Source organism: Indicator indicator, chromosome 18, assembly GCF_027791375.1.
Source record: "Indicator indicator isolate 239-I01 chromosome 18, UM_Iind_1.1, whole genome shotgun sequence".
In the NCBI taxonomy this organism is placed as follows: Eukaryota; Metazoa; Chordata; class Aves; order Piciformes; family Indicatoridae; genus Indicator; species Indicator indicator.
Window position 1 is genome coordinate 2174791 of NC_072027.1, and position 19906 is coordinate 2194696.

Consider the following 19906-nt stretch of genomic DNA (forward strand, 5'->3'; position numbering starts at 1 on the left):
GTAAGCTTTGGCTTTCTGGAAGCCAGACTGTCCCTTTGAGATGGCCAAGTGGGATATTAGGAAAGGCACACTGTACAAAAATTTAAAGCACATGGGCCGGTCACCTTTTGCACTTTTCACAAACAACTTTGTCAGTAAGAATGATATATCCTCGGGCAAAAGGAATTAAGGCCTAGTCACATGATCAGGGCTCCAGCTCCTGGAGTTATGTAATATCCAAACTTAAGTTTCCGTTAAAAACAACAAATTTTGACCTTCTTGGTTGCAAAACATTAACTAAACCTCTCAGGCTGGTGTAACCGACTAAGTGCACATACCACACCTTAAGTTAAACCAGCGCAACCGTGTAATTAAATACTGCGCTCAAGCCACAGGCGCGTTTCTACAACTTTACCGTGTAGGACCCGCGGGCTTGGGCTACCACAGTGCGGCCTGGCGCGGCGGGAAGGGCTCTGTACGGCGTGCTGTTCCGAGTCCCACCGTGACCGAGCAACGGAAGAGCGCCAGGAGAGCGCTAACTCCATCCCGCACGTTCAGGGATTGGGTTTCCTCCTTCTCACGCCTGGCGAGGCCGGTAACGTTCACCAGGGCAATCGGGCAGCTGCCGGAGCGGGCCTTTCCCCGCCCGCCAAACAGAAACAACGGCCAGACTCGCAGGCCCCGAGGAAGGGCGGAGCTCCCCGGGCACCCCCCACCTCCCGGGCTACCCCCGGCGACAACAGCACGATGGCTGCCCGCCTTTCTCCCACCTTTCGAAGACAGGGAGAACCACCCTCAACACCAAGAAGAGGGCCTCCACCTTCCTCGCTTCCCTCCCAGCCCAGTCCCGCGGGCCGCCATTCGCCTTACCCCCCCCGCCCCCCGCCGCAGAGCCAACTGGAAGAGCCTATCCGTGTGAATGACAGGTGGTGGCGGCCAACTAAGAAGGTCCTTATTGCTGTGTGGCTGAGGCTCCGGCGCTATAAAGGCGGCCACGCGTTAAGGCTTTGGGCCGGAGAGTACGTGTCTCAGGGGGAGGAGAGGGTGGCGGCGGGGCCGGTGCGGAGCAGCCGAGCGCCGCGGGGAGGGGTGTCAGCTCCGGCGCGTGGGGGATTTTAATCCGATTCCGGCCGGCCCGGATTTTATTGGGAGCGGGTTTTAAAGTGAGTATGAGCGGGATGGCGACGGCGGAAAAGGGGGGAGGGGCGTGACGGGACCGGATCAGACCGGCCCGGTGGGGGGAGCCGCCTCGCTCACCCGAGGGCCGCGCTCGTTTCTTGCAGGCGCCTGTCGTCCCTTTCGCCTCTGCGGACGGGGCAGCATGTCCGAAGCGGAGCAGCAGTTGGCGGCCGCCGCCGGCGCCACCCAGAACGGGCACGAAGCGGCCGAGAATGCCGGAGAACAGCAGGCCGAAACCGGCGGGGCCCCGGCAGCGGCGGGCGCAGCAACGGCGAGCGCAGCGACGGCGGGACCGGCGGCGGCGGCGGGAGCCGGACCGGCGGCGGGAACAGCGGGGACGGCCGCTAGCCAGAACGGAGCCGAAGGCGACCAGATCAACGCCAGCAAGAACGAGGAGGACGCGGGGTAAGCGCAGCGCCCTGCCTCCTTCGGCGGGCTGAGGCGGGAGCAGGCCGCGCCTCCCCCCTCCCCCTCCTCTTCCCCCCGGGCGCCATGTGCGGCGGTGGAGCGCGGCCGCTAGGCCCCGGCACGGCCCTTCGGCGGGAGCGGAAACAAGACGGGCGGCTGGCGCTCTCCGCTGCCTCCTGCTCCGCTCCGCCCGGCAGGGGAGGGTGGCGGGCGGCCCCGCTGCGGAGGGATCGGGCGGGCGGTGAGCCGCCGGCCTTGCAGCACCAGCGCTTCCTTTGTTCTGGAGCTGCCTTTTGTTGGCGCCATGTGGTGGCGGGGGGAGGGGCGGGCAGCGGGTTTGTTGCCGTCTCACGCTGTAAAATGGAAGGGGATTTATCTCGGCTCGCTTCGCATCCCGCCGTTTTCCTCACCCTTACCCTTTTTATCCCAAGGAGTGGGTTGAAGGAGTTGCTCTCTGGCAGGGTGGGGTGGGCTGGTTTCAAACTTTGTGAGGATGGCATGGCCGATCGCCCTCGGTGTAAATGCGAACACGTTCTGTGTACCGCGTATCAAAAAGTAATCTCGGCTTTGGAGATAGATCAGAGTAAACAAGTATTTTTTGAAGGAGTAAAAGAAAACCAGCACGATTGAGACAATGTATGGTGTGTTTAAAATAGTGAGAGTGATTTTGGTGTACTTCGCGGAATTGTCAGAAAACGCCTTACCTCTTGTGATTCCTGGAGGAGTTAGCATAACTTCGCTGTGTTTTGGCAGTGACATCCTTGTGTACAGAGGAATCATTTCTTTCCTATCGTAATTGGTCAGTTACATGCTTGATTAGATAATCCACCTGCCAGTTCTTGAAGTGAATCTTTGTGATTCAAGCTACCCCATGTACTTAATTGGAACTCCTTTTGTTACCCCTGGGCTCTGAACGCGAGGGTTGGTTCCCTCAGACTGAACAGAGAGCTGGAGCCAGAGTAGCATAATAGATTTCTGTCTGTAAAGGAAGGAGTTAGACTTGAGCTAATTTCCTATAAGATAGGACTGGATGTACCTTTTTTGCAGACACTAGAAGGATTAAGAACCAAACCTTTGAGCTGTGTGCAAACTTTCTTCATAGTATTCTGCCCTGAAAAGTTGGTGGTGCTCTTCACCATTTTTGCGGGGGTGACATGTTTCAACCCTAAATCTGTGTGAAACAAAACTTTGAAGAAAAGCAGGTATTAAGAGGGATTGACCGATGTGGAAAACTCAGCACTGTGCTAAAAGAAGAGCTGTCCAAGGCAGAGTTAGGAGTACTGACGCTAAGAGTATTTTGTTAGGAGCTGAAACATGCTTTGATTTAGCTTCACTGCTCCACTCAGGAGGTGAAATAACACGGTAAGAGTGCAGTTGTCTAGTTCGAGCAGCCTCTGAAGGCAAAGCCAAACACTTGGAATTTGGCCTTAAATTCAAAGTAAATAACTGTAGATATAAATTATTCAGATTACAAAATAAAGGACTGTGGATTATGAAGTGCAATATTTCCTGCTTTTAAGGAAGAGGTGAATTTAATATATAGCAGTATCTGTGTGCATACTATGGCCCCATCCTGATGGCATAAATCACCTAAAGTTGCCTGCAAACAAATCACTCACCCACCAACCACTGGATTGCTCTTGATCATGCTTTTAAGTGGAGTTGATTATAGGGGTGCTATGGAAAAAAACAGTGTCAGTTGGTACAGGTTATAGCAGTCATGCATGGGCAGTAAGATGTGATGAGAAGAAATCCCATCGAGTTACCTTTACTAAGCCTCTCAATAACAGAGGTTAAGAAACTGGGTAAGGCGTTTTCTGCAAGATTCTACCTTGCAGTAATGGCTGCAAAAGGCACACAGACTTGCATGCACCCTGTGTATCATGCTGCGCTTGTCGAGTGCACAGCTTGATGTTCTGAAAAAGTAAGGGTTTAGCCTACAAAGGATATGGCTTCATCCAGATTAAGGGGAAAAAAACCCTGTAGCACATAGAGGGTGCTTTCTCATACGGCCTTTTTGAATGTAAATGGATGCTAGTTCTAACGTATCAAAGTTGCACATAAACACCAAAAGCCAATTTTATTTAAAGGTAGTCTAGTTTCTCATGTGCTACCAGTGCCAAATCTAGGTTGTCTCTAAACAAAGTAACAACAACTTAAACTGCTTTATTTCTATAGTTAGATAAAAAGGCTTGAATGCTTTTGAAAGCTTGGTTTGTTACCTTGGAAACTCTGAAAATAGAAAATACAGCTGGGTTATGAATGTTTTCATTTGGAGAGTGCCTTACTGGTTAATGGAAGTTGTGTTAGCTTCCTTTCTGTATTATGGTCTAGTTGATTGCTTAGGGCTGGGTGATCGGTTGGACTGGATGATCTTGGAGGTCTCTTCCAACCTGGTTGATTCTATGATTCTATGAGTCTGTGTTTCAGTAGCATTTAGTTGTTTGAGATGCTTCAGAGGATGTTTTGTGTGGGAAAGGGGGCAGGGAATACTGTATTGGCCTTCCATGAAATCAAGACTACTAGTGGAGTTTCTCTGTAGTACTGATGAAAGTAGAACTAGGTTGAGTAACTGAGCAGCAAGAAGTGCACAATGTAGTAGTTAAGGCAGGTCCAAAGTCCCATCTGTTGTGACTGTTCTTGGAGGTCATAGATACCTGGTTTAAATTTTGCAGCTTGTTCTTATGGCTCATTTTTTTACAGCCCCTTGTCCAAACCCTAAAAGAGCTCAAATATTTGCTTTTGATGCCTTATTCTATCCTCATTACTTCCAGTGCAGTAGGAATGATCCTAGGTTCTCCCCCAAAACTGAGCTGGCAGTACTTCATAATTAATACTGCTTTATTGCAAATAACAGAATACTGTTGAAAGAACATAAGTTACTGGAGAGAGATGATATGCAATTTTTACTGTTTTTGCAGCCTGTAAACCTCAGAGTGCACTGTGTCATTCCCTCCAAAAGGGGCAAGGGCAAAAACCTATCCTTGTGCATTCCTGCAGTATCACTAGCTTTTGACAGGAGGCAAAAGTTTTTTAACTTCCATCAGTTGGTCCTGTTTCTGACAATGCTGCTGAGGTGTGTACCACTGAGCATCTCACTACCTGTGCCTTTACTGTAGTACCCAGAATCTAAAAAGCTCTTCTCTCTTTGAAATTTCAGGAAGATGTTTGTTGGTGGCCTCAGTTGGGATACAAGCAAAAAAGACTTGAAAGATTACTTCACCAAGTTTGGTGAAGTAACTGACTGCACGATAAAGATGGACCCTAACACAGGAAGATCCAGAGGCTTTGGATTTATTCTCTTCAAAGAACCTGGGAGTGTTGAAAAGGTGAATTTAAGATTTATATTTTAGATTCTTAACGTATAAGGAAAACTTTTCAGCCTGAGTTAACCATATCAAACTATCCTTCAGGTTCTGGAACAGAAAGAACACAGGCTAGATGGACGACTAATTGACCCCAAGAAGGCCATGGCAATGAAAAAGGATCCAGTGAAGAAAATATTTGTTGGTGGACTTAACCCAGAAGCCACAGAAGAGAAAATCAGGGAATACTTTGGAGAGTTTGGAGAGGTGGGTAGTGCTATCTAAGTAAATGCTGAAACAGTCTCCACTTGCACTCTGTTTAACTTAAATAACTCTGTTCAAATTAAACTAACTTCAGAAGCATCAGGCTTTCTGTAACTCATCCAGAAGTGTCTCCTTTTGAGAGCAAGGAAGACTGTACTAGATGGCTTCCATTGTTAGATACCCTTGTCTTGAACTCAGATCTTTTGTCTGATGGTTAACTTGTTTTTAAGAGTTGTATGATGGAAACCTGGTCTGAAAACCTGTGCTAGTAGAGAAAGAAAACTGCAGCTTTGGGGTTCCATAATCTTCATAAAAAGGAAATGTACAGCTTTACTGTCCCAGATACCATGCACTTAACTATTCTATTAAAATACAAGTCTGAAAACAGTATTTCGTATCTTCAGATTGAAGCAATTGAACTTCCAATGGATCCAAAGACCAACAAAAGGAGGGGCTTTGTGTTCATCACTTTCAAGGAAGAGGATCCAGTGAAGAAGGTTTTGGAGAAGAAATTCCATAACGTCAGTGGAAGCAAGGTACAAATTTTGACTTGTAAATTTTTGTCCAAGTTATTAAGGATAATACCACTACATCTGTAATCTGAAAGGGATTTTGAATACCTCTGATCTCAAGGTACCAAAATGATAAGTACCTTCCAATAAGGACAGCCTGCAGCCTACCACAAGGGTGTTTTGCCATAAATTCAGTCTCAGAGCCTACCAAAAGTCTTTGCCAATACTTGAAATTTTACTACTTGCAATGCTCTGTTGACTTTTCTATGTAAAGTATCTGATCATGTTTATTAAACATCTGGAAAACCTGGGTTATTTACCTATCAATGTAGCAGTAGAAGCCATTGCAACAGATAGGTAACTATTTTCAGCATAATTCTGTAAATTCAGGGCTTACAAACATGCTACTTTGTAAGCAGCTGAAACTGTGTCTGACATGGGGGTAGGTAGCTTTTTGATGTTTTCTTTGAGAAGCACCTGCTTCTACCAAAACCTTGTGTAAATTCAATACAAGGATCCAGAGGGTAAATACATGCTTAAGGCTGCTTATACCTGTCAGCTATGTGAACTACTTCAACAGTGGTGTGAGATGCTCTGAACAGCTAATGGCTCATCTGTGGGTATGGCTCAGAGGTCCATATGTCAAGCTAGTGAGAAGTACAGGCAAATGATGTGTGCAGACTGGAGGCATCCCTGTTCCCATGCTTTGGCCAGTGTTGACCGTACACAACTTCAAAGCCCTCGTGGATCTGGTCATACTGCTTGACACAATGACTTTGCACTTAGTTTAAGACAGATCTTAACACAGCACAGAATAAACTCTGGCAAACCTCACACTGGTAGTTCAGACACTGTAGCTAGCAAGCATTATCTCTCCTGAAAACAAACTTTGTGCCAAAGGAGTGAAGAAATCATTCCTATATCCAGTGACTATGGCATATCCATAATAAAAGGAGGTTACCTTAAAGCTCCTATGGTGAAGAATTCCAAGCCAGGTGCTGCTATCCCAGGGAGTCATTCCTTTCATGACAACAGAAGCTTTCGTCTCACTGTCCACAGATTGAGGATGTAGGAAGCTTGCTGACAGCTTGAACTGCAGCTTGGCAGTCTGTCTTGGAAATGTCAGTTCTGATTGTTCTAACCATTTGATAAGCAATTGCTTTAAGTGTTGGCAGGTGTACTACACAGTCCAACAGATATGCTCAGGGTAAACACAGAGGCTGCCTGGAAAACTTGTTCTGGTGCATTTCTGAGAGCCTGGTTCATCTAGTGCAGCTCAGGTGAAGCAGTCAGTCCAACAGCAACAGCTTCACGCTGGAGGTTGTGCCAGATAGAGAACAGCCTCATGGTTCCTACAGGAGCAGCATCTGTGCTGAGATGGCCTCAGCACTTATTCCATAGATTAGAGAACAGGTTGTATAAAATACTCAAAGCACCAGGATGCATTGTATGGCTGACAGTGACTTACCTTTGCCCAGGTGGCATAATAGACCAGATTCTTGTGGATACACATTAGCCCTGCTCCAGTGACAGCACAGCATGTACATCCTCTTTGCCACTAGAGCAACCTCTGGCTTTCCTAGGTGGTGAGATTGGATGCTGCTGCCACAGGACAGTTGCTTACTCTTCCTTTTTTATTTTCAGTGCGAGATTAAGGTAGCACAGCCAAAAGAAGTATACCAGCAGCAACAGTTCAGTAGTGGTGGAGGAAGAGGTAGCTATGGAGGAAGAGGCAGAGGCGGAAGAGGCGGCGGTGAGTACCACACACACTACTTTAGTATGGACACATTCTAAATAAGTTGTGTGTACTAAAATGGGATTTTGTGGATGGTTTTCCCTTCTATAGCTCAAAGTCAAAATTGGAATCAAGGTTATGGCAATTACTGGAACCAGGGTTATGGGAATCAAGGATACGGCTATCAGCAAGGTTATGGTGGCTATGGAGGCTATGATTATTCAGGATATGGGTATTATGGATATGGACCAGGCTATGATTACAGTAAGTAAAGAGAACTGTATTGGGTATAAGCAAGCGTAACTAATTAGCAGTTTAATGCATTTGTTTTCTTGTTCATAGGTCAAGGCAGTGCAAATTATGGGAAGACACCAAGACGTGGTGGTCATCAGAATAACTACAAGCCATATTGATCAAACTTATTCAGGTATGCAGTGGCATGGTCTCTTTTGGAAAATGACTGCATAGGTTTTGTATACAATGCTGTAGATGGATTATTTCAGTTCTGTACCAAATTTAACTTTACAATAAATTTCTATGGCCTGTTAAATGTGCATCTTACTTGGAAGAGCTCCCTGAAAATGTTTTACATGTTTAATACTTACAGATAACTAGTTGTCTAGACAGTGTGGTGTGTAAATTTCAGCCTTGCTGAAGATATTAATTAATGATTTTATCAATAGGTTAAACTGAAACTGATTTTGAGGGTCTGCTTAAAGCTGCAGCTCTGCATCTAGGGACTGCCTCTTGGAGTTAACTATGGACTCTGCATTACTCCAGTTGTACAGAATGAGATGCATCTTAGGGAACCAGTGTCACTTTCCACCTTTTTATTTTGTATTGTTTTTGTGTCATACATTTCCTGTAACGGAAGTGTTAATTTTACTGTACTTTTTGGTACCTTTTTGGAATCTAATGTATTGTAAGGTATTTTACATGTGTTCTGATTCACCATGACATGGATATTGAAGCTATCCTAGCTTTTGAAATAAAAAAGGCGTAATCTAGTGTCTTGTGCCATTCTTCAGCTTATGTGTTAGTAAAACGCCAGTATACTGTTCCCAGAAATTAGCTCATGGCAGTACCTTGATAGATGAAGAGTTGTGCTTAAATGTTTTTTAATCTTAAAACTAGAAGGCTGTGTTGGTAGTTGTGTTCACTGGCAGTGAAGTGCCAGCTGAAAACTGCAGTCACTTCTGCGTGGAGGTTGAGAAAAACTTGGGCAGAAAGCCCCAGCTGTTAGGGAGGCTGTGCTGGTGGCTCATATTCTAGACAGGCACAGGCTCAGCATAACTCTGTTAGTGTCTGCGTTGTAGGGCTCTGCTAGGCGGAGCCAGAGGCACAGGCTTCAGGTAGGGCATGGAAGTCTAGACAGCACAGCAGGGGGAAGCTAAGAGTTATGCAAGAAGCTAGCTGCACTTCATGTGTCACTGTTGAGCCTGAAACTTTTCTACAAGTCCTTAATAGCATGCATGTCTTTAATAGCCTTGAAAGACAGGTTAGACATGAAATTACCAATGCAAAGTCTGAATTTTAGCAGCCTTTTTGTTTATCAAAAGAGGCTAAAAGAACTTCCACTAAACTTGTGGGTGGAAAAAAAAAACACAAAACATCTTTAGAGATGAGTGGCCAGCTAGAAATAGCCTTTCCTTTTTTTGGACTAGTTTATCAGTATTTTCAGGCAATAACTATCATGTGAGTTTTCCTATCTTGCTGCAGAACGGTCTCAATCTCAAATTTATAGATAAGCAGCAAGTGCTGCTGCACAAAGTAAACTTCCAATCTTTGTTGCAATAATAATTTTGATTTTTACTTACCTTTTAAAGATAAAATCTGACAGATGCTAGTAGTGACCTTCTCAGTTTTTGACAAGGGATGCAGCTGTTCCTGAAGGGACTCTGATCTGCTGCTCCCTGCTGGCTGACCTCAGAAAGAAAAACTTGCTGTAAAGTTAGAAGTCTGTAAGACTTTTCTTGGGGTTAAATAGAAATCTGAAGTATAAAAAAGGTTAATCAGATTTTAAAACTCTTAGTTGACAGCTTCACAGCTGCTGAAGTATGTAACCCAAAGGCCAACTTACTTGAAAATAAGTATTGCAGAACACTGAAATAAATGAGTACAGTATTTTAAAGTGCTACTGTCTCAATGAAAAGTGGAAATGCATTACTACATACTTTCACTTATAAGGGGTAGCAAAGTATTTTTCTAGCAAATAGTTTGCCTTCCAACAGTGAGTTTGCATAGTATCAGGACCATACTGCTGCAGTACTTTTGGCTAGGTGTTAGTAGTAGTTTGTCAGCTGGCTGTTCCTTTGGTTTTTGGAAGTAGGTATTGTTTCCTGGACAGGTTATGTGGCCTTAAGCAGAAGCTGAAGATACTGGTACTTAAATGCAGAGCTGGCTTTGCCTTTCTTCTTCGCATGAAAAGTCTGTGATACAGAGAACATGCAGTTGCCTGATGAAAGCTAGGGCTTGTATACAAGGTTGTTGCTTATGCCTGTAATGTACTCCATGGACTAATCCTGCCTGGGTATTTCTTGAGGACAGAATATTTTTGTAAGACCTGGTTTGGGAGCCATGGCCCTCAGCTGTCTGTTCCTCAGGCTTCTGATATTATGAATTTGGGACTGAAGTTTTTGTCTTGATCTGGTCACTGAGACTGGTGTTTGAATACAGTGCTACTGGGGACCTTGTTCTGGAACTGGCTACTGAAACTGGTTAGAGGAGCTTAGGGAGGACTGGGTGCACTGGCAGCTAGAATGGCATTTGCATTGGTTAGCAGCAGATGTAAGAGACACCATTGGCTCATCTTAAGTAACATGAAAGAGCAAACATTTAGAAAATGTGGTTTGTAGTAGCTACTAGAAATACATTCCTTTTTAAATAACCAGTTTTAGATAAGCAGTTTTAAATGAAATCCCATTCCACACTTCTGGCAGAGTTGAAACAAGCTGTTCTAATATTTATTTCTTCTAAAGCTTTTACTAACAGCAAGACAACTGAAAAAAACCCCAAATTTAAAGGTAACTTATCTGGTCTAAGACATGCTAGGATGAAGATTAAGTGTGCATTATCATAGTAGAATAATGTTTCTTAGTAGTAGATCTTGACCATTGTTTGAAACCTATGGAAAAAAAATAATGTTATGTTTTTTTTGTAAAAGCATCATTAAAAGGAATTTACTTCACTGCCTCATTCTCGCTTACATTCTATGTAAGTGTCATACTAGTACTGTACTTAATAAGAGGCTTTTTGCATTCTTGGTTTCCTGTAGAAAATAAAGGCATTTTTCATGCTTAGTTTAGATTGTAGACAAACACATGAAGTCATTAGGCCTTTAAGTTAAACTGGCACTGTTGAGTATTCCTTCTGTTCTCAAGAATAAGTAGTACAAACAGCTGTATGTCTCTTCATTAACTTGCTAAATAAAATATTAACACATTTTTCTTGTGCCTGCTATACTAATATTGCATTGAACTAAAAGCATCTTTCTCCTTAGCTCAGGGCCATAGCACTGAATACAGTATGGTGGTTGAGACCACCCAGGATGACATTAATTACATGATGACACAAGGTACATTCCTGTCCAGGTGCTTAGAGTTTTGTTAGGCACTTGATTAAAAAAACACTTGGGTGTCTTTTAGTCAGATCAGGTCGAAGTAGTACTGTGTGTACCAAAGGATGTTATTTATTGAGTTCTTAACTGTAAGTATTCACTGTGCTCATGAGTCTGGCAAAATGAGTTGCAGATAGATGTTCTCTGTAAGAAGTTAGAGGGATCTCAACTAAGATTACAAGGCTTGGAGGATTTAACAGTACTTGGTATTATACTGATGCCCACAAACTTCAGAATATAGGGGTAAATTGATGCTTAAGCTTGAGATAATAACCCTGAACCTGAAATAATCTTACAAAGTAGTCAAAAATGCTCAAGAGAGACAAATGAAATGCAATTTCAAAGCCAGATGTTAAGCAAAAGAAGAGCTGGAGTGGTAAAATTACCATGGTTTATGAAGGTTAGCACAAATAAGAGCTCTCCATAAAGCTGATGGCATAAGTAGAGGTTCCCAGATAGATTGTGGCATGCAGAATATACAGTGCTCCTGCCCTTCAGTTAAGGGGAGCCTGTGAGGAGTAGTTAAGCAGCTGCAACAGCTTCTGGCTAGAGACTTAAGGCACTGAGCAGCTAGCACAAAAGCTGTGTTTTTGTCCTGATGGCCATGTATGTCATTTGCATTGCCAAGGGTTAAACCTGGTCACTCTTAAAGCTTCCCAGGCAAACATGGCATGTTCTAGTGCTAGACATTTCTGAGACATGTTGGACCTAGGCTGCAAACCAACAAATACATGTAGTGTTACTACAAGTGTTACACCTTGATGGAAGGTATCTGTGAACACCAGATGTACCCAAGTCTGGTCCATGCTTCTAGATTGCCAGAAATTTCTGCAGGCTAACATCCAGTAAAAACATCTGAGGAAGCTTGGTCCTGCTCTAGCAGTGGCAGTGTTTGTGAAGTTCTGTTCATGACCCATTGCTTTGCATAGTAAAAGATGAATACAGATAAATACCTGCTCAGGCAGAACAAGTGGATGGTTCCTGTTGGTTCAGATGTTCTTTTTCCATATCTGGGGAGACAACAAGCATCAATTTAGCAAACCCATGACTTGCAGAAGTTTTTTGGTTTCTGCTGAGTGTGAAGAAGTTTCATAAAAAACTCAGTTGCAAACGCATGCAGATTATGCCTTTCAAGAGTAGAATTTGAACAGTTGCCGTTGTTCAAACTTGTAAACACTTCAAGCTCTGCCAGAACAAAGCTATTTTAGAAGGCATGTGCATCTGTGGAGTAAATAATAGTTTTGTGAGAGAACTTAATATTTTTCTGGTTTAGAAGTAAAGACTAAACTTGCATTGCCCAAGAGTAATTTTTCCATGCTCATCATGTATCATCTTGGCTGTACTTTACCACTTCTGGAAAGCAGACTCAGCATTGACTTCAAGGCAGCCCAAGAACAACCCCCTATGAAGGCAAGCTTTCATCTGTAGTACCTGTTAGTAGCTTGTCAATTGTGTCCACAACAAATTTGGCATCTTCCATACTGAAGCACATTGGGGGCTTGAATTTAAGCACGTTTCTTCCTGGCCCATCTGTACTCAGTAGAATATATTCTTCCTTAAGTCTGGAAAGAGCAATAACCAAGAATTATGTTTACGTTTTCACAGAGTCAAAAACTTAAAAGCATCAGCAGGCAGGCTGGCCAGACAATGCCTTTCTTTTCCTGCCAGTTAGCTACCTTTTAACAACTTCAAATGCTGAGAACAGTGTGTACCAAGCACACCATTACAAACTAAACTACATGCTCATCTCTCTTACCTTGTTACTAGATACTCAGCTTCTGCTGTGGCTGGGGTCCTTTCTGCTTGATCCTTGATTAAGTCTACTCCAATGAATAAGCCAGAACCCCTTTAAAAGAAAAATAAAAAACAACCCACTGTCAGGATCAGAGGAAAGAACTGCAAGTGAACTAAAATACTAAGAGAGGTTTTTTGTGAGCCCAAACCTTTACTGCATGAAAATTACCTGGTGTTTGGCTAGCAATAGGAAAAGTATTGCTGTTCTGAAGACATGTAGTAATACAGTACAAAATTCTATCTGCTCAGGATGGCAGTGCAGGACATAAGCATATTTTCTATCCAGCTCCCTAATTCTGTATTTCGTACACTTCATAGAAGAGTTCAAACAAGAAAGTGAATTCTTTAGTGAGTAATAAATCAGTAAAGCAGTACTGTGCTAGAGTGGCAAACCTGAGCTTACCCAAAGTCTGATACAGTTTGTTTTAATCTGATATACATCAGGCTGTTGATAGTTGCTGGAAACACAGATATAATGAATTTGTTAAAGCTACATCAGTGGGATTGAGCTGTTTGACAGACTGAGCAAAACCAAAGCAGCTACACGTGCAAATAAGGCACTGATACCTGACATCACCAATCATAGGATGCTTCATTTTCTCCTCTCTGAGTAGCTTCATCAAGAAGTTGCCTACTTCTGTGGCATGAGCCTGAAGGTTTTCCTTCTCAATCACATCTAACACAGCTAATCCAATTGCACATGAAACAGGGTTTCCTCCAAACTGAACTCAGGAAAAGAGCAGATATTCATGTAAGGGGAAGAAAAAAACAACCATGTCACTGAAACTGCAGACACAGTGATGTGGTGAGCATACTGCTCTTTCTGCCAGATGGAGCCAGTAAAGACAAAGTTCCACACTCAAACAGTAACTGTGTGAGTGATAAAGCTTAATAAAAACACTGCATGATTACCTGATTTTAATAATTAAACTCCTGTAGAGAAGGAGAGTTTAGGTAGCTTTTTACTTACTGTATTAAAATACTCTACTCCTGTGGCTGCAAATGCTTCTGCAACTTCTTTTGTTGTTGCTACACAAGCAATGGGGTGCCCATTTCCTATTGGTTTCCCCATAGTGACAATATCAGGTGCAAAATCTTCTCCCTGAAGCTGGAATGCCCAAAAGTGCTTGCCAACCCTGCCAAAGCCAACTTGAATTTCATCAGCAATAAATACACCTCCTGCCCTGTGCACATGCCTGTAACAGAACAGATTGGATTGTCTCAGAAAGTAAACATCATGTTCCATTCACTCAAGAACCTGCAGAAGGCATTAATTTTGCAAACTTCCAGGAAATGAACTTGTTGCAGGCCTGAATTTTACATCTTGTATTTTAAGGCAGATCTTTGCCACACATAAAGTTTACATTTTACCACAGGCCAGTTCCTGCCTATCAAGCTACATGCTGCAGCAGGCAGAGACGTTCTCTATCACTTCTCTATATTTAGCAATTCTGTTAAAAAGAGTTGAGATAAAAAAAGTTAAAAAAAGTTGACTTACTCTGCAACCTTCTGAAAGTAGCCTGCTGGGGGAATGATTTGACCACCCACACTTGGCAGGGATTCAGTGAAGAATGCAGCAATCTGAAACAGAGGTGGCACATCATGTTTGAACACAGTATAGAAAGTTGGGGAAAGGGTGCCAAGCATTAGCAAATTCAGTGTTGTCAGATGATTCTTGCATTATGATGTGATCTTTTCTATCTGACAAGTCCAAACCATGGAACTCAGTAAGCCTGGAATGTTGGTGACAGCCATGCTCACTTCTAATGCAAGACAAGTGGTTAAAGGAATCACTTCTTACCTTCCTGTCTCTCTTATGTGCTTGCTCAATAATATTTTTCACTTCATTAGCATAGGCTGTTACTGAATCTTCATGGTCTTCTCTGTAAAGTCCTCTGTATGTGTCTGGAACAGGAGCCTATGCAAAGGAACAGAATGTTACATTCAGTGTGTCATAAATAAGACTTCATTAAATTGACAAGTAGTTGATAGTGAGAGGCTGAAGTACATACCACGTGGACCCATTCCTTTTGTCCTCCTAGATTTCTGAATTTATATGGGCTTATGTCAATCAAGGATGTCAGATGTCCATGGTAAGCACTTAAAAAACAATCAGTAGAACTAAACAGTAATTTCCTCAGTATCAAGAGTTCTTTAGGATTAGCATTACTGGTAAAGAGTAGCCAGGCTCTGTCCCTGGGTGGGAATACAGTCAGTTCAGCTCTGCAGTTTCTATCAATAATTTTAGTATTATTGGGATTTTTTTTTATACCTCATAAAAGGGATGCAGAGGGACAGTTCTGTTACTGGTTTGTCTGGAGCAGTGACTGGAACCACAGCAGTTAAGTCATGAGAAGTTCTGCAAGACTGTAGAACAGCTGGAAGGGACATGACTGGCCTACTTCTGAATATCCTCCCATGATGGAGTTTCCAGTCTCTCTGGGCGTCCTGTTCTAGTATTTCACCACCTTCATGATGAACATTTTTCCATGTGTCTCATCAGAACTCCTCAGGTTTCAACTAAGAGCTGTTGTCTTCTTGTCTTCATACATCTTCAGGAGTGGGTCTATCTTTCCTACTCCTTCCCATTAGACAGTTGTAGCTGTAGTCATATCTCCCTCTAGCCATCTCTTAGAACTGAAGCCAACCCAGTTTTCTTAACCTCTCAAGCCTATGGGCGCTCTGCCCATTGTGGCAGACCACTGCTGGCCTTCTTCCAGTGTGCCAATATCTGTCACACACTGGAGAGCACAACCTGGACACCGTTCTCTAAGCTGGTCTTGAGCATAGTGAACAGAGGGAAAAAAACACTTCCCTCAACTTCCTAGTTCCAGTGTTTCTACTACAACGGGTTTTCAGAAGTACTCCGACCATGGACCAAAACTGAGCCTTATACCCTGCAGCAGAGAGAATTTGCAATGTACTTACTGGTCTAAAACAACAACATCCTCATGTTTTGTGTACTGCCGTGCCAACCTTAGGGCAAGGTCATTAGCTTCAGATCTGCAACAGAAACATTTGACAAAAGTTAAATTACAGAGGTCTGAATTTTGAAATTCTAACCTCCCTTGCAGTGCTCTCTATGTCTGCAAAGGCAAGATAGAACTTGAGGCATGTTACTCGCATTTTCCTTTGCAATAAGTACTCAGGAGTGTGAGTCAAGACAGAATCCATCTTAGACCTAGTATTGTAAATATTTATGTTACTGTTCTGTAGTCCAAAGGCCTTACAAATAGAATAAACTCCTTAAATAAAGCCCCAGTTTAACTTCCTGGTAAGAGAGGTTGCTAAATGTGAACTTCAGAGTCACCGAGTTTCTATAAAGGACTACAGCTCAAAACCAAAAGCCCCAACCCATGTTTTTTTGTCACTGTCTAATCATCCACACCACACACTTGTCTGTATGTACCTAGTGAAAACCCAGAATGGATTCTGATGGACCTGACTTACCCAGAATTTAAAAAGTAGAAGACACATAACTTCTCAGGAAGTGTTTTTGAAAGTCTCTCTGCGTAGTCGACCAGGTTGTCGTGCAGATAACGAGAGTTTGTATTTAACAGCTGGTTCTGTTCATGGGCTGCTTTTACTATATCTGGGTGACAATGTCCAACTGCAGGAGAGCAGGAATGTTTTATGAGTTTTCCCATGCTACTTACGGTTTTCATTAACATACTAACGTAACGCATACATTTCATAGTAGAGAAAAATTATCACTGATGGTCACATTTCATCTGTGGGGCATTAATAATTACATTTTCAGCAGAAGATGATGTCAGTACACCTTGTAAATTTTATCTAAACAACTCATTTTTTCCCTCCTCAACAAGTTTGAAGTTGCCTGCTACTGTGCTTTGAGCTTTCTAGTTAATACTAGAAACTGCCCTGTTAAAATAGTGTCTGATTTGCTTTGGACTCAGACATTTACATAGTTTATAGGTTTAGGAGTGTGCAGTAAGCTTTGCCACCAAGAGCTTTCATAGACCTGCTCTAGGGTGTTGGTGGCAGCACTGACTGGTCAGAGAGCTTCTAAATGCTGGGAGAAAGCAGCAGCTGCTTCATAACGCACAGCTAAGGCAGCACTCCAAGCAGTGGTCTTGTGCTCTGTGCCTAGCAGTAACTTAAACAAACACCACAAACCATTGAGCCATTTGTTAATCTTACAGTTAGGTGCTTTACTTGAGCTTTCATGGGGGAAAAAAAAAATCCATAAATCTTAGACGGGTATGTTTTTCCTAGGAAGACAGAACATGAAGCACGCCTGGAAAGCGCATTCGCAGTCACAGAAATTGAACGCACTCTGTAGTTTCCCAAACCAGGCTCAGGGAAGCTTTCATTCCACTTTTCCAGTTAAACAAACTTTCTGCCAGGACAATACAACTGGCAGAAAGTGCTGATTGTTCCTTGTTCTGCTTAGGAAAACACGATATGGAGTAACTTGACTTTTAACTTACCATGAGCAACGTTGTTTATACAGTCAAGGTATTGCCTTCCCTTCTCATCATACATGTATTGGCCTTGTGCCCTGACGATCTTCAGTGGATCATTAGAGAAGAACAGCTTGCAAGAAGAGCTATGGCAAGCATCAGAAAGCAAAACAGATAAGAGTTCTAGAAGTCATAGTTTATTCTGCTGCTGCTGCTATTTTTCAGTGCAGTTAATTGAAAACTACTACTCCAGTTCGTGGGCATGTGCTGCCATCCTCATTCTGGCTTTTAAAACAGAGCTTGGAATGGATGGGGAAGAGAACAGACCTTGTGCTCTAAATCAAGTCAAACTTTGTTAGACTTGCAGGGAAAAAAACACACTCCAGAACTGAAAATCCTTTACAGGAATCTAGCTATAGCACACAGACAGGACTTGGTGCTACAGTTTCATCCAGTCTTAACTGCAGCTCCTTAGTATCTGCCCTTCATGTTCTTGAAACCCTCTTTTAAGTGCCTCTTGTCTTGTGGTTATTTTTATTATATTCTTGCCAAGGTCCTGATTTTCCAGACACTTGTACAGGTGAAGCACCTGTATAAAGCTTCATTAACCTGAGCTGATGCCTTGAGTGATTTTGTAAGGCTGGGTCTACTTTAACTTCAGTACATTGTTTTGTTTCATTTTTCAAATGAATTGCCAAATGGCTAAAGCTGCAACCCATCTGCCTAAGTGGGAGTTGCAGAGATTTGACTCTGCAGGGTAATGCCAAACTTTCATGCTTCATTTAGTAAAAGACTGCTTATGCAAAAGCAAAACAATTGGACCGTAAATAAATACTAAATCATTGTCAAATGAACAACAAAAGACAACGATCAAATGAGAAACTGCTTCACTGGCCCTCCCCTAGAGGAATCCTGTATTTTCTGTGTAAGCTGGCAGTAGGATGATTAGTCAGGGTTGTTGCTTTGTTTTTTTTTTAAGGTGAGCTTATCCTGGCTGTTTAATGGATGCTAAGAAAGCTCTTTAGGGCTGGGGCTGGCTTCCAGTGGCAGGGCAAATGAGTTTCAGAAAGATTAAATACAGAATTGTCTTCTTCAGGTTTGTGCAACTGACACAGTTCCAGTTGCTTTCAGCTGTGTATAAAACATCTAAAGTAGCCTTGGTTCTCAGTGTATATGAGGTACAATAGGGAAATAAGGAACAAGATAAAACCTTTGCTGTGAGGGTGCCACATCCTGGAGCAGGCTGCTCAGAGAGGTTGTGGAGTGTCCTCTGGAGAGATTCCAAACCCACCTGGTGTCTTGGGTAACCTGCTGTGGGTGGTCCTGCTTTAGCAGGGGGCTTGGGCTGGATGTTCTCCAGAGGTCCCTTACAAGCCCCATCGTGCTGGAATTCTGTGAAAGCCTTCTCACAGTTAAATATAGCTGTTCCACTGACTGCCCTTCCTGGTAAGGGTCTGTTGAACTTGGAATTTTTAGGTCAGTTGAAACAATACAAGGAAGTTTAGAACCGAATTTTGTACTTACCAACCTGGGCAGAGATACGCTGTTAATTTCATCACGTTTTTGGTGTCATGAAAAGTTTTCTGGAAGCCAGGCTGTATCACTATAGGTCAGCCAGAGTCTCTGCCCTGCCCGGTGTGGTAGCCCCACGGCCGTGGTGCAGGGGGGGCTTAGTGCAGCCCCACGCAGTGCTCTCGGCTGAGCTGGGGAAATGCTTTCTGGGCACTTAAAGCAGGCGCAGCAGATAGCGTACAGGTTTTCTACGTTAGTTTCGTAACCTCTCCCGCTAAGAGACGATAATTGCTGTTAATGACACCAGTAAAAGCAGGCTTTGCACTCTGCCGAGGAGAGAACTCTGTTGCTGTAGCCCCGGAGCAGCCGTGTTCGTGGGCCGGGCTCCGAGCAGCCGGAACTCGCCGCTGCCGACGTGCAGGGGAACGCGTGCGCCCGGGGTCGGGGAGGGGAGAAAAGCCGCGAGCAGGGGGGTTCCGCCGCGTCCGCTCCCAGCCTGGGGCCGAGGCCGTCGGCGGGCCGCGGCCCTGCAGCCACGTCAGGCACCGGGCGGCAGGACTCCGCCGCCACTAGGAACGGTGTAGCAGCGGCTGACCGACCGCAGCACTTACCCGATGAGCTGCCGCCGCAGGGCCAAGGTCTCCTGCCGGGAGCGCGACGCCGGCCTCATGGCAGCTCCGGCCGCCGCCGCGGAGGGCCCGGGCGGGACACAGCCGGGATCGAGCTGGGGAGGCGAGCGGAGGCACCGCCTCTCCTCGGTGGGACCCGCCCCGGCACTGTGGCGCCCCCTGCGGGCCGCGCCGCTGCCAGGCTTGTGCCAGTGGTACCAGTGGCAGCAGTTACCCGCTGGGGTCCCGCTGCAGCACAGAGCTTTTTCCTGCAGCGGGAAACTGGTACCGCTTGGCAGAGCTGCACAAAGACCAGGGCACAGCCTGTGTGCCTGTTCCAGCAGCACTGCCCCCCTCCCTTAGCTTAGGGCCCGGCCCCTGGCCTCCCAAACAGCTGTAGGCAAACTGAAGGAGTACAACAGTAGCTCACCAGTGCTTTCAGGCTCCTTGAGCCGTGAGAATGGACTCTTCACTTGTGATGCTATAACTCCGAGATCCTGTAGCACAAATGTGGGAGAGCACTGGGGTCCTGCAAGGCTGCTGGCAGCTCATGTGGGAGCTGTACCTCCT

General features: G+C 44.3%; 2 protein-coding genes across 8 annotated transcripts in view; one reads left to right on the forward strand and one right to left on the reverse strand.

Annotated features, from left to right (window-relative positions):
* The first annotated feature begins 1055 nt into the window (after window positions 1-1055).
* The window catches only part of HNRNPAB (heterogeneous nuclear ribonucleoprotein A/B), a 30329-nt gene continuing 11478 nt past the window's right edge, over window positions 1056-19906 (forward strand). For 2 of the 5 annotated variants that reach the window (XM_054389035.1, XM_054389033.1), the window contains exons 1-8: window positions 1056-1142; window positions 1263-1563; window positions 4727-4895; window positions 4980-5138; window positions 5540-5671; window positions 7292-7400; window positions 7494-7646; window positions 7725-7809. In XM_054389035.1, the coding sequence (XP_054245010.1) occupies window positions 1301-1563; window positions 4727-4895; window positions 4980-5138; window positions 5540-5671; window positions 7292-7400; window positions 7494-7646; window positions 7725-7795 (1056 nt within the window). In that variant the 5' untranslated portion in view covers window positions 1056-1142; window positions 1263-1300 and the 3' untranslated portion in view covers window positions 7796-7809. Of the gene's footprint in view, window positions 1143-1262; window positions 1564-4726; window positions 4896-4979; window positions 5139-5539; window positions 5672-7291; window positions 7401-7493; window positions 7647-7724; window positions 8634-19906 lie in introns of those variants that run through there. The other 3 variants (XM_054389034.1, XM_054389032.1, XM_054389036.1) reach the window with 3 other exon arrangements.
* Window positions 7331-18835, reverse strand: PHYKPL (5-phosphohydroxy-L-lysine phospho-lyase). Of its 3 annotated transcripts, none has more exons than XM_054389030.1 (13): window positions 18427-18776; window positions 17244-17362; window positions 16243-16402; window positions 15721-15795; window positions 14805-14892; window positions 14594-14710; window positions 14291-14373; window positions 13763-13988; window positions 13360-13514; window positions 12755-12844; window positions 12430-12560; window positions 11952-12008; window positions 7331-7365 (listed from the first exon to the last, which is right to left on the reverse strand). In XM_054389030.1, the coding sequence occupies exons 1-12, from the start codon at window positions 18594-18596 to the stop codon at window positions 11956-11958; spliced, it is 1467 nt and encodes a 488-aa protein (XP_054245005.1). In that variant the 5' UTR covers window positions 18597-18776; the 3' UTR covers window positions 7331-7365; window positions 11952-11955. The 3 variants fall into 3 exon arrangements, with proteins under 3 accessions (XP_054245005.1, XP_054245006.1, XP_054245004.1); XM_054389031.1 differs by lacking the exon at window positions 7331-7365 and adding an exon at window positions 9879-10506 and having other exon boundaries at window positions 18741-18835; XM_054389029.1 differs by lacking the exon at window positions 7331-7365 and adding an exon at window positions 9879-10506.

Excerpts from the sequence above, each read along its gene's own strand:
- PHYKPL (XM_054389030.1), bottom strand. The coding sequence starts at position 18,596 with ATGGGGCTTGTAAGGGACCTCTGGAGAACATCCAGCCCAAGCCCCCTG. Across the intron at positions 13,989-14,290 it reads TACTTTCAGAAGGTTGCAGA|GCATGTGCACAGGGCAGGAG; the intron begins GTAAGTCAACTT and ends GTTCTGTTACAG. Across the intron at positions 12,009-12,429 it reads AATTGACAAGCTACTAACAG|ATATGGAAAAAGAACATCTG; the intron begins GTACTACAGATG and ends TTGTCTCCCCAG.